Raw genomic sequence first — 14112 nt, 5'->3', positions numbered from 1 at the left:
GTCGAAGGTCGTAGTCGAAGGTCGAAGTAGCCCATTCGATGGTCGAAGTAGCCAAAAAAACACTTCGAAATTCGAAGTATTTTTTCTTCTATTCCTTCACTCGAAGTTAATGAATTGACCCCTAATTGTAATACTAAGAATGTAATTTATTTATCAACATGCACTAAGGGGCACATTTAGTGAGCTTGAATGAATTTTCGAAGTCCAAAAAGTTAGAATTTTGAAGTAATTTTTTGGATACTTCGACCATCGAAAAAGATACTACGACTTCGAATTTTCTTCAACTTTGATTCAAAGTAAAAATCGTTTGAATATTCAACCATTTGATAATCAAAGTACTGTCTCTTTAAAAAAAACTTCGAGTTCATACTTCGCCAAATTGAAGGTACCGAAGTTCAATGTTAGCCTATGGGGACCTTCCAGAGTACTTTTCTAAGTTTTTTTTTGTTTGAATAAAAATCCTTCGATCGTATGCTAAAATCGCTCGAAATCGTTAGATTTAATCGTTCGAACGATTTTTATTCGATCGCAGGATTGCCAAATTTTCTGAAAAGACTTCGAATTCGATATTCAAATTCAAAGTTTTTAAATTCGATAGTTGAATTTCGAATTTTTTGAACTTCGCAATTCGACCCTTGAAAAATCTGCCCCTAAATGCCAAAAACAATATGTCGAACTGGCCGCAAATTGAAAGATAGGATTAGAGAGCATATACTCAATATTTCAAAAGAAACTTATGTAACTCCTTTAGCAAAACATTTTGCGGATTGCAATAACAGAAATTTGTCTTTTTTAAGTGTAATAGCCATAGATAAAATATTCGAGGAGGAAGTAGAACTCCAGATCTTCTAAAAAAAGAAGCCTAGCAACCAGACAACCAATGGGGTTAAATTTTGAATTTGATATCTCTTGCTTTATCTAATGATACCCTCTATTTATATATATATATATACTCAAGAAAAATGCTGCTGCACACCAGGATTTTGTGAAAAAAGTTAATCCTTTATTTGATCGACGACCGAAACGTCGATCAAATAAAGGATTAACTTTTTTCACAAAATCCTGGTGTGCAGCAGCATTTTTCTTGAGTGAATATTGCATTCCTGTATTGCACCCAGGTATGTAACTCCTTATGTGTGCCCTAGCCTTCCATTGCATATATATATATATATATATATATATATATATATATATATATATATATATATATATATATATATATATATATATATATATATATATATATATATATATATATATATATATATATATATATATATATACACAGTGGTGTGAAAAACTATTTGCCCCCTTCCTGATTTCTTATTCTTTTGCATGTTTGTCACACAAAATGTTTCTGATCATCAAACACATTTAACTATTAGTCAAAGATAACACAAGTAAACACAAAATGCAGTTTTTAAGAGGGTTTTTATTATTTAGGGAGAAAAGAAATCCAAACCTGTGTGAAAAAGTAATTGCCCCCTGAACCTAATAACTGGTTGGGCCACCCTTAGCAGCAATAACTGCAATCAAGCGTTTGCGATAACTTGCAACGAGTCAGCGCTCTGGAGGAATTTTGGCCCACTCATCTTTGCAGAATTGTTGTAATTCAGCTTTATTTGAGGGTTTTCTAGCATGAACCGCCTTTTTAAGGTCATGCCACAACATCTCAATAGGATTCAGGTCAGGACTTTGACTAGGCCACTCCAAAGTCTTCATTTTGTTTTTCTTCAGCCATTCAGAGGTGGATTTGCTGGTGTGTTTTGGGTCATTGTCCTGCTGCAGCACCCAAGATCGCTTCAGCTTGAGTTGACGAACAGATGGCCAGACATTCTCCTTCAGGATTTTTTGGTAGACAGTAGAATTCATGGTTCCATCTATCACAGCAAGTCTTCCAGGTCCTGAAGCAGCAAAACAACCCCAGACCATCACACTACCACCACCATATTTTACTGTTGGTATGATGTTCTTTTTCTGAAATGCTGTGTTACTTTTACGCCAGATGTAACGGGACGCGCACCTTCCAAAAAGTTCAACTTTTGTCTCGTCAGTCCACAAGGTATTTTCCCAAAAGTCTTGGCAATCATTGAGATGTTTTTTAGCAAAATTGAGACGAGCCTTAATGTTCTTTTTGCTTAAAAGTGGTTTGTGCCGTTTTTGCCCAGTCTCTTTCTTATGGTGGAGTCGTGAACACTGACCTTAATTGAGGCAAGTGAGTCCTGCAGTTCTTTAGATGTTGTCCTGGGGTCTTTTGTGGCCTCTCGGATGAGTTGTCTCTGCGCTCTTGGGGTAATTCTGGTCGGCCGGCCACTCCTGGGAAGGTTCACCACTGTTCCATGTTTTTGCCATTTGTGGATAATGGCTCTCACTGTGGTTCGCTGGAGTCCCAAAGCTTTAGAAATGGCTTTATAACCTTTGAAATTGAACTCAGGTGTGATAAACCACAATTAAGTTATTTTTTAACAAGGGGGGGAATCACTTTTTCACACAGGCCCATGTAGATTTGGAGTTTTTTTTCTCCCTTAATAACGTAAACCTTCATTTAAAAACTGCATTTTGTGTTCAATTATGTTATCTTTGACTAATAGTTAACGGTTTTTGATGAGCAGAAACATTTAAGTGTGACAAACATGGAAAAGAATAAGAAATCAGGAAGGGGGCAAAAAGTTTTTCACACCACTGTATATATATATATATATATATATATATATATATATATATATATATATATATATATATATATATATATATATATATATATATATATATATATCAAAACAAAAAAGTCCAGACCAATGTAGTGAATAAAAGAAAATATTGCTTTATCAGAAACTCTGCAACGTTTCGAGGCTCCCGCTTCTTTATCAAGCAGTATAGGTGGGTATCCCATTGATATGTTGCAGCAGGAAATGACACAGATACAAAGCTTAGATCGTGACAGTGTAATTCAAGAGAGGTCACAAGGTACGCAGAAAAATAAACGCATACTGTTTACACACACATATCATCCATGTGTACGTAAGATACACCGTGTTATACACAAACATTGGCCTTTATTGAAGCAAGCCTGTCCAGATATACAGGAGTTTTTAGAACCTCCACTTCTGTCGTATAAACGCCCTCATAACCTAAGAAACAGGTTGGTTAAAGCGGATCTGGGCACTACAAAACAGAGCACACAGAGGTTACTAGCACCCCTACGTAATGGCATGTATCCCTGTGGTAGATGCAACCAATGTTCAAGTGTCATTCGTAGTGACACATTCACACATCCATATTCAGGAAAAAGGTTTTCGATACAGGGACATTATACATGCGACTCAGAATATGTGGTCTATATGCTGAAATGCCCTTGTGGCTTGGCCTACGTAGGGGAGACCCTACAACCAATTCGAGACAGGATTAGCCAACATAAATCCACGATAAGAAAAGAGGTACTCAAGTTGCCGGTTCCTCTACGTTTCCACACAGCACGACACTCAGCAGCAGCCTTGAGATTTCAGGTTATAGAGTCTGTTGCCCCCCCACGCTGGGGGGGCAACAGACTCTTACAGCTCCAGAAAAGGGAGAAGTTCTGGATTCATACTTTACAAACACTGCATCCCAAGGTTCTTAATAGGGAATATGACCTGCATGCCTTTATATAATATTGTTACTTATGGGTGTGGTTTGGGACTATGTTGCCTTTAACACACATTGTATCTAGATGTAGCTAGTTAGTTCTACTAGTGGTTTCAATATTGTTATATACTTAATAATGACATATGCTGTAATATGACAACTGTAATATGTGATATGATGTTCAAAAGCCATAATACAAAATGTGATGTATATAATATGGGTGGAACCTGATTTACATGTTTCTAGGATCCTGATTGGATTAGTTTTAATTTGTTTCACGTGTCAGGTGTGTTAAGGCATAGCCTTTATATAGGATGTGATGTCATTTTGATGTATACTGCTTGATAAAGACTTTTTACATTATGTATCTAAATCATTTTGCATATAATGAATTTAAACTCTTGTGGAAATGCATTACTTGTAACAAATGATATTGTGTAATCTACATATTGGCCACTAGAGACAACAATGTTTTAGGCAATTTCACTAACTCCGCCTAAGTGATTTCCTATTGGCTCCCTTTCCTTTAAATACTTTGTTTGTACCTAAAAAAAATTAGCCTATGGTTTAGGGGCAGATTTATCAAGGGTTGAATTTCGAGGGTTATACAATCCTCAAATTCGATCCCTCGAAGTAAAAACCTTCGAATTAGAATATCGAATTCGAAGGATTTACCGCAAACACTTTGATGGAACCATTTTAAGCGATTGATCGAAGGATTTTTATTCAACCACAAAAAACTTGCTGTGGAAGGTCCCCATAGGCTAACATTGAATCTCGGTAGGTTTAATGTGGCGAAGTTGGCTCTTGAATTCTATTTGTTCGATAGATGTTCCAGAGTGATGCCTACCTGTAGTGAGGGGCAGATTTGGGGCGTTTTGCTTTGCCGGAAAATTCACGAAATTGTGCAGGCGTCTCGTTTTTGACGCCCAAAAATGCGCCGGCGTCCAAAAAAATGGACGCTGGCGTCAAAAACAGACGGAATTTTAGCAGGTGAATTTTTGAGCTGGTTTCGCAAATTTATTCGCCGGCGGCGAATTGAGGGAATTTGCCCATCACTACCTAGCTGTCATTGAATTGCCAGATCAATAGTCAGTTGTCAAAAATATGTTGTATATGCTTTAATTTTATAACATTTATCAGGAGCCGTGGGATAACATTGGCGCATTTTTTTGGAACTTCACACAAGGTCAGGTGAGACTACAAAGAGATGGTGTCCTGGTGGGAATGAAGCCAACACATAAGAGCTGTAAGGCAGGCCAAGTACACAGAGGGAATATACAATGAACAGCTGCCCCCAAGGAGCTCGAATGCTGGAGGAAGTAAAAAGAAATAGAAAAACTGGTCTTCATCTGCAAACAAGTTCTTGGCTTTAATGGATTCCTTCTGGCCATTTGTAGTTCTAAACCCTACAGCTCGTCTCTCTTTAGTCTAAAGGATTGAATGCAACTCACGGCACGCTACTATCCAGGAATGCGCCAGCACATCAATAGTTAAGGCTCTTCGTGCCTTTTATTACGGATACTTATTCTGCTTTGTGGTGCAACAGGTCCACAGTTTCCTAGCAACGGAGCATTTTTTAAAAAAAATATTGTCAGTCCACGCGTTTTGCTTCACAATTCTGATATTCTACCGATCACAAAAGCTTTTCCCACACATAACTGGATTGGGAATTGACATAATTGCCAGAAACATTTGGCTCCCATCAGACGTTTGGGGTAAATACTTTTATTAATGATTTAATGTTTCTTTGGGTTCGGCAGGTGAATATACCACGATAGATTTCAGTTTAAATAAAAAAATATGGGTATCGGAATTATTTTCCAGAATGCTGGGTACCTGAGGTTTTCCAGAAAATGGAGCTTTCTATCATTTGTATCTTCATACCATAAGTCTATTGTAAAATCATGTAAACAATTAGTGATGGGCGAATTTATTTGGCAGGCGCGAATAAATTATTTGCCAGGCGAATTTGCGTGTTTGGCCGCCAGCGAATAAATTCGCGAAAAAAACTTTGCCGGCGTCAAAAAATTTTTTTCGCAAAAAACGGATGCCGGCGCCAAAAACGGGCTCCGGCGTCAAAAACGGGCGCCGGCGCCGTTTCGCAAATTTTTCGCCGTTTCACGAATTTCCCGAATTTTTCGGCTAAGCAAAACGGAGCAAATTCGCCCATCACTATAAACAATAAATAAACCCAATAGGCTGGTTTTGCTTCCAATAACGATTAAATATATTTTAGTTGGGATCAAGTACAAGCTACTGTTATAGGAGAAGGTCTTTCCATAATTCAGGAGCTTTCTGGATAACAGGTTTCCGGATAATGGATCCCATACCTGTAAAGGTATGGAACCTCTTATCCAGAATGCTCTGGAACTGGATCTTTCCATAATTCAGATCTTCATACTTTAAGGGGCAGATTTATCAAGGGTCGAAGTTCGAAGTAAAAAAATACTTCGAAATTCGACCATCGAATTAAAATACTTCGACTTTGAATATCGAAGTCAAAGGATTTTTCACCGAATTTGGCCATCGAATGATTGAAGTAAAATCGTTCGATTCGAACGATTTTAGCGTACAATCGAACGATTTTACTTCAATGTTTAAATACTTGAAGGTCTAGAAGGTCCGCATAGGCTAACACAGCACTTCGGCAGGTTTAATCTGGAGAAATATTGAAGTTGAAGTTTTTTTAAAGAGACAGTACTTCAATGATCAAATATTCGAACGATTTTTACTTTGAATCGAATTCAAAGTGAATTCAAAGTCGTAGTATCCTATTCGATGGTCAAAGTATCCAAAAAATTACTTTGATTTTCGAATTTTTTTACTTCGAAAATTCCCTCGAATTCACTTCGACCCTTGATAAATCTGCCCCTAAATCTACTATAAAATCATGTAAAAATTTTGCTTCCAAAAAGGATTAATTATATCTTAGTTGGTATCAAGTACAAGCGACTGTTTTATTATTACACAGAAAAAGGAAATCATTTTTCAAAAATTTGAATTTTTTGGATAAAAAGGAGTCCATGGGGCAAATTCACTAAGGCGCGAAGCGCCGAACGCTAGCGTTAATTCGCTAGCGTTTGGCATTTTCGCTACTGCGCAAATTCAATAACGAACGCTGGCGTAGTTTCGCTAGTGTTACTTCGCAACCTTACGCCTGGCGAATCTTCGCTAGCGACGAAACTACGCAAATTCACTAACTTGCGCAGTGTAGCGAACGCTACCTTTTACGCTAGACTTCCTTCGCCACCTCAGACCTGGCGAAGCGCAATAGAGTAGATAGGGATTGTTTCAAAAAAAGTCAAAATTTTTTCTAAGTCCCAAAAAACGCTGGCGTGTTTTCTACATGATGGCTGATAGGCTGAAAAAGATCGAAAATTTTTTGGGGCTCCCCTTCCTCCCCCCTACATTTCCTGACTCATGGCAACTTACCTAGACAGTGGGCACATGTGTAGGGCAAAATAAATTTTTTATTTGCAGATTTGAAGGTTTTCTAGGCATTTGTAGTGCAGATACGTGTTCCTCCATTGAAATTTGAATTTCACGCCGTATGCAAATTAGCCTTCGCTAGCGCAACTTCACTTTATATAGCGAAACAACGCTAGCGCAACTCTGCAACCTTACGCTACCCCTGTGCGCAACTTCGGATTTTAGTGAATTTGCGAAGCGCTGGCGAAACAACGCCTGGCGAAGTGCGGCGAAGTTGCGCAACTTCGCATCTTAGTGAATTTGCCCCCATGGGAGACATTCCGTAATTCTGAGCTTTCTGTATAATGGGTTTCCGGATAACATATCCCATACCCGTCCTTTTAGTTGTCCAATCTAATTGTTTCCTATTTCATTTAATCTGAATTATTTTATAAGAATTTTTTGATGGCTTTTCCTTTTTGATTATTTGGATAAAACGGAGTCTATGGGAGATGGCCTTTCTGGAATTCAGAGGTTTCTGGATAATGGGTTCCAGATAACGGATTCCATACCTGTATTGGTATCACTCGTTCGTTTCGGAACTAAATGGCATTTGCAAATAACCTTTCTCCTGGGATTTCATTTCTCAGAGGAGCCATTTCCATGCCTTTCCCGTTCCGCGGCAGCCCGGTCGCCTACACCGAGGCGCTGACTTTAAGGCACTCATTTATCAATGGTTCCAACCAATTCCACACTATCTGTTACTCTTTTTGTTTTTAAATCACATATTAAAGTTTCAGCAAACTGGGGCTAAAAATAAACAATAAATCGATATTTTGTCACCTTTGTCGTACATTGTTATATTGCGAGTCTCCCGAACCAGATTTGATTTATTTCTCTACCAAAATCTTGGTATTGATTTGATATGAATCTCAGCCGTGTGTATAATAATTGATGGACTTTACCCAAACAGCCCAAGGGGTCTGAAAGCTTGTCTGGTTGTAAGTATAAGTGATAGATTTATACCAGGATTAGCCCAGTGATAGTCTCGCTTACAAGCAAAATCCTATTAGCGGTACAGACATAGAATCTTATATCTTGTCTGCATGGCACGTTGGCACCTGGATGGGGCTATGGAAAAGATGCCTCAAGGCGGATAAAACTTTCTTTTATTTAGAGGGGTTTTTCACATTCCATACATTTTTTTTTTTAGTTCAGTTGTTTTCAGATTGTAAACCAGAAATAAAGACTCAATGGGGCCCATTTACTTAGCTCGAGTGGATGAATAGAATAAAAAATACTTCGAATTTCAAACATTTTTTTTTGGCTACTTCGACCATCGAATTGGCTACTTCAACCTTCGACTTCGAATCGAACGATTCGAACTAAAAATCGTTTGACTATTAGACCATTCGATAGTCGAAGTACTGTCTCTTTAAAAAAAACTTCGACCCCCTACTTCGCCAACTAAAACCTTATGTTAGCTTATGGGGAAGGTCCCCATAGGCTTTCATGTCAATTTGGGATCGAAGGAAAATCGTTCGATCGGTGGATTAAAATCCTTGAATCGTTCGATTTTCGTTTGTTTTTTCCTACGATCGAACAAACGAATTATATGCGGTAAATCCTTCGACTTCGATATCGAAGTCAAAGGATTTTACTTTGACGGTCGAATATCGAGGGTTAATTAACCCTCGATATTCGACCCATAGTAAATGTGCCCCAATTACTTTCCATTTTTTATTTTTTTTACTGTTTTTCCAAAATTTACATTTTAAGTTTAGGGGGCACATTTTCTATGGGTCGAATATCGACGGTTAATTAACCCGAATATCGAAGTCGAAGGATTTACCGCATTTCCTACGATCGTACGATCGAAGGAAAAATCATTCGATCAAACGATTAAATTCTTCGAAACGAACGATTCAAAGGATTATAATCCATCGATCGAACGATTTTCCTTCGATCCCAAATTGGCTAGAAAGCCTATGGGGACCTTCCCCATAGGCTAACATTGATGCTCGGTAGGTTTTAGGTGGCGAAGTAGGCGGGCAAAGTTTTTTTTAAGGAGACAGTACTTCGACTAATGAATGGTCGAATAGTCGAAAGATTTTAAAGGGATACTGTCATGGGAAAAAACATTTTTTCAAAATGAATCAGTTAATAGTGCTGCTCCAGCAGAATTCTGCACTGAAATCCATTTCTCAAAAGAGCAAACAGATTTTTTTATATTCAATTTTGAAATCTGACATGGGGCTAGACATTTTGTCAATTTCCCAGCTGCCCCAAGTCATGTGACTTGTGCTCTGATAAACTTAAATCACTCTTTACTGCTGTGCTGCAAGTTGGAGTGATATCACCACCTCCCTCCCCCCCCCCCCCCAGCAGCCAAACAAAAGAACAATGGGAAGGTAACCAGATAACAACTCCCTAACACAAGATAACAGCTGCCTGGTAGATCTAAGAACAACACTCAATAGTAAAAACCCATGTCCCACTGAGACACATTCAGTTACATTGAGAAGGAAAAACAGCAGCCTGCCAGAAAGCATTTCTCTCCTAAAGTGCAGGCACAAGTCACATGACCAGGGGCAGCTGGGAAATTGACAAAATGTCTAGCCCCATGTCAGATTTCAAAATTGAATATAAAAAAATCTGTTTGCTCTTTTGAGAAATGGATTTCAGTGCAGAATTCTGCTGGAGTAGCACTATTAACTGATGCTTTTTGAAAAAAACATGTTTTCCGATGACAGGATCCCTTTAAGTTCGAATCGTTCGATTCGAAGTCATAGTCGAAGGTCAAAGTAGCCAAAAAATACTTCGAAATTTGAAGTATTTTTTATTCTAATCCTTCACTCGAGCTAAGTAAATTTGCCCCCAATGTTCATGTCTCTAGTGTTTTAATCTGGCCAAATGGCCAAAATTAGAGTTTTTAACTATAACATTTTCAGTGGAAAAAAAACCCCGAACTTTGAGATTTATTATAACCAGGCCCGGACTGGCAATCTGTGGGTTCTGGCAAATGCCAGAGGGGCTGCTGTAAGGTCCCATAGACAATCACTATTAAGTGGGCTGGAGGAGGATTATTTGGGCCTTTGAGTACTTGGAATGCCAGGGCCTATTTTGACTCCCAGTCCAGACCTGATTATAACCCAGAGGATGGAAAAAGTCAGAATCTGAAAATCCGGCCACTCAGACCTGCCAAGGTTGTATATACTGTAAGTCAATAGGAGAGGTACCTATCCGATTTGGAAGTTTCTGTGGTCTCCAATGGAATTAGCCCAAAAATCTCACTATTTCGGCCAAAAATCCGGAAAATTCGGGTTTTCAAGAAAAAATCATACGATTTGCATTTTTTGCCGCAAATCCAATTAGATCGTGCTTTTTTAATAATAAATATGGTCCATTTGTGGATTTTAGTTTGGTCAGACTTTTTTAAATATGAATCAGAACATTTTGGATTTTCAGAAATAAGGCCCTAATAAGTTGATACAATTTGTTGATACATTTAGTTGATCCATTTCTCAGCAGCATCTCTGGAGTATTAGTAACTATTGTATCAATTCTAACAGCTGCCTGTAATGAAACCCAGAGATTCTGCTCAGCAGGGACAAAGATAAGAAATGTATCAATTTAGAACCGTTTACAGGGTCAGCGACCCCCGTCTCCCAGAGCTGCTTTAGAAGGTGAAAAATTACACTTTACACTTCAATATTAGAAAAACAGTCACATATAGAAAATAGAAAGTAATTGGAAAAAAGTCTTTATTTCTGCAAAAAAAATGTTGGAAGGTGAACTACCCTTTAAAACAAAAACAATTGAATGACTTTGCCTTTAACATGGATGTATGCAGAGTAATTACCATCCAGTAAAATGTATTGACTGAGCAAAAGAAAATGATTTGTTCAGGACACTATGATAAAAAGCACTGCCATGTATTTTGTCATTTCTGCATAATAGATCCAATCACTGTATAACCAGGAGCCAAAACAAAAAATTCAAGTGATTTATACACTTAATGGGATTAAGTTAGAAACATCCATAAGATAATAAACTTGGCTGTAACAAGCAATGGCCGTCAGCAACAGTAAGAGGCAGCAAGTTATCGTCCTGTATTAAAAGGAGAGAGTAACTTTTCCCCTTAGCAAAGCACTAAGGTCCCATCTGTAATACGTAGTGCAGTTTTGGTCTCCAGTGCTTATAAGGAATATTAATAAAAGCCAAAGCGTACCTACAAGTGACTAAGCTACCCAACCGCTGGCCCTCACTTTATTGCAAATTAGCATCACTGAGGGGGACTCCAATAAATACCCCTAAAATAGCTCCTGGTACAATGTTAATCCAGGGACTGGTCTTAAAGCACAAATTTATGCTGATAATATTTATTCTGCTTACAACTATCACTTGTGTTAATGCACCTAACATGGAAAACTACAGTATAATAGCAAAAATTATGAAATAATCTCCTGATTTAACTTGAAGGTACCCAGTCTGTAGCCCACTACATTTATATGGTCACATAACCCCTCAGTGACTTCTTATATCCTTATCATTAACAGTAGGGGGTACATTATCCCTTATAATACATGAGTGATACTCAGAGTTCCCTGTATAACTCAGCCTGCAGCCTTGTGCCTTTATATGGTCACAGAACAACCCCTCAGTGACTTCTAATATCCTTATCATTTACAGTAGGGGGTACATTATCCCTTATAATACATGAGTGATACTCAGAGTTCCCTGTATAACTCAGCCTGCAGCCTTGTGCCTTTATATGGTCACAGAACAACCCCTCAGTGACTTCTAATATCCTTATCATTTACAGTAGGGGGTACATTATCCCTTATAATACATGAGTGATACTCAGAGTTCCCTGTATAACTCAGCCTGCAGCCTTGTGCCTTTATATGGTCACAGAACAACCCCTCAGTGACTTCTAATATCCTTATCATTTACAGTAGGGGGTACATGAGTTCCCTGGATACCTAGCTAGCTCAGCATGTTATACATTTTTTTCTATGTATTTGTTTTCTGTTATCAGAGAAATTAACAGCAGCAGGTAAAATGAATGGTGTTAATCCATGACTTGGGCTTTGCTTGCAGGAAATCTAGCCAAGGTGGCTGAACGATAAATAATCTCCATAAAACAGAAATGACAGATCATGACAATCTCCGTCTCAGATGAAAAATAAAACTGGAGTATACGTCAGGGCCGTCCATCTCCAGCCTCAGGGGTCTTAGCAAGTCAATATGTCAACATTTCCTCAGACACGGCAACAGGTGACATCATGAATTTATTTATTCCAACTGAATCCCTTGCTGTGGACCATTGTGTCTTTTTACCTTTGTACTTGTATAAAGGAAATAAAAAGGAAGCAGTGTCTAATCCTACTGTTTTATTTTTGTCTAAAATGTATTGTGTATTTGGCAGCTTAACATATATGTATAACACTCCACTGTTCTCTTGTTCTGACTCTTCAAACAAAGGGGCAAATTCACTAAGCGCCAAAGCGCCGAACGCTAGCGTTACTTCGCTAGCGTTTGTCATTTTCGTTACTGCGCAAATTCACTAACGAACGCTGGCGTAGTTTCGCTAGTGTTACTTCGCACCCTTACGCCTGGCGAAGTTTCACTAGCGACGTAACTACGCAAATTCACTAACGCGCGCAGTGTACTGAACGCTACCTTTTACGCTAGACTTCCTTCGCCACCTCAGACCTGGCGAAGTGCAATAGAGTAGATAGGGATTGCTTCAAAAAAAGTCAAATTGTTTTCTAAGTCCCAAAAAACGCTGGCGTGTTTTCTACATTATGGGTTATAGGCTGAAAAAGATCGAAAATTCTTTTGGGGCTCCCCTCCTTCCCCCCTACATTTCCTGACTCATGGCAACTTAACTATACAGTGGGCACATGTGTAGGGCAAAATAAAATTTTTATTTGCTGATTTGAAGGTTTTCTAGCCATTTGTAGTGCTGATACGTATTCCTCCATTGAAATTTGAATTTCGCGCCGTATGCAAATTAGCCTTCGCTAGCGTAACTTCGCTGTACTTAGCGAATCAACGCTAGCTCAACTTCACAACCTTACGCTACCCCTGAGCGTAACTTCGGATTTTAGTGAATTTGCGAAGCGCTGGCGAAACTACGCCTGGCAAAGTGTGGCGAAGTGCGGCGAAGTTACGCCTGGCGCAACTACGAATCTTAGTGAATTTGCCCCAAAGTCCGGTCTCTTCCTGATTAGCTGCTGCCGCTACATAATTTCAGAAAGCTGTATAGGTAGTGGCCTATATGTACAGGCATTATGTAATGTAGAGCATCTATCTACAGTACCTGTCAGATCGTCTGTAGGCCAAGAACCCAGATCACACGCCTTGCACGTGTACTCATCAAAAATAATCTCGTTCTCCTTGCAGGGAGTGCAGGTCCAGCAACAGCTCACCTCTCCTTTACGGATCACCTGAAACAGAACACAGAACATACTGTCAGGATATGATAGAGGTACAGTGTTACAGGGAAGCCATCAGGGGGTACATGCGGTGCAACTTTAGGGTAGAGACTTACATCGGGTCGGGTGATTACCTCATTGTGCGGATTGTCTAACCTATCTGGGTACCCGGCTACGTTGCAGGACTGGAGTCGCCCGCTCCCCCTGAGTTTCCATGAAACCGCGGCAAAAATTCACCGGCGAAAAATCCGCATGCGTCAGAATATTCGCACGCATAAAAACTGTTGTGCGTCAAAATTATTCAGACTTCCATTGACTTTAATGCATTTGGACAAAATAGGCGCACGTATGAAAATTGTAAAAAAAATTTTGAAGCCCTTTGATTTCAATGCATTTTGCAAATTTTTCACCGTTTGGCGAATTTTGCGGGGAATTTGTGAATTTTTGGGTGAAGCAAAAAAAAAGTTTGCAGATCATTACCCCTGAGTTTGGCAAAAAACCTTGCCCTACCTATAGGAATAGGATGTGACATCACTTCTGGTTACCAGTGACATCACTTCCGATCTTGCGGGTGATGGGACGGGGGATAAGTAAGCTATTTGCGTGGGTCAGCTTGCAGTTCAGCAAGTCCGGG

At 39.0% G+C, this 14112-nt stretch overlaps 1 protein-coding gene across 6 annotated transcripts in view; it reads right to left on the bottom strand.

Moving 5' to 3' along the window:
* LOC108710022 (metabotropic glutamate receptor 5) overlaps window positions 1-14112 on the bottom strand; it is a 173323-nt gene that overhangs the window by 16778 nt on the left and 142433 nt on the right. For all 6 annotated transcript variants that reach the window (XM_041584590.1, XM_041584593.1, XM_018250364.2 and 3 more), the window contains exon 7: window positions 13364-13490. In XM_041584590.1, coding sequence (XP_041440524.1) covers window positions 13364-13490 — 127 coding nt within the window. The remainder of the gene's footprint in view (window positions 1-13363; window positions 13491-14112) is intronic.

The sequence above is a fragment of the Xenopus laevis genome, chromosome 2S (assembly GCF_017654675.1).
Source record: "Xenopus laevis strain J_2021 chromosome 2S, Xenopus_laevis_v10.1, whole genome shotgun sequence".
NCBI classification, from domain to species: Eukaryota; Metazoa; Chordata; class Amphibia; order Anura; family Pipidae; genus Xenopus; species Xenopus laevis.
Note: the sequence above shows the minus strand (reverse complement) of the source record. Positions and strands in the feature narration are given on the sequence as shown.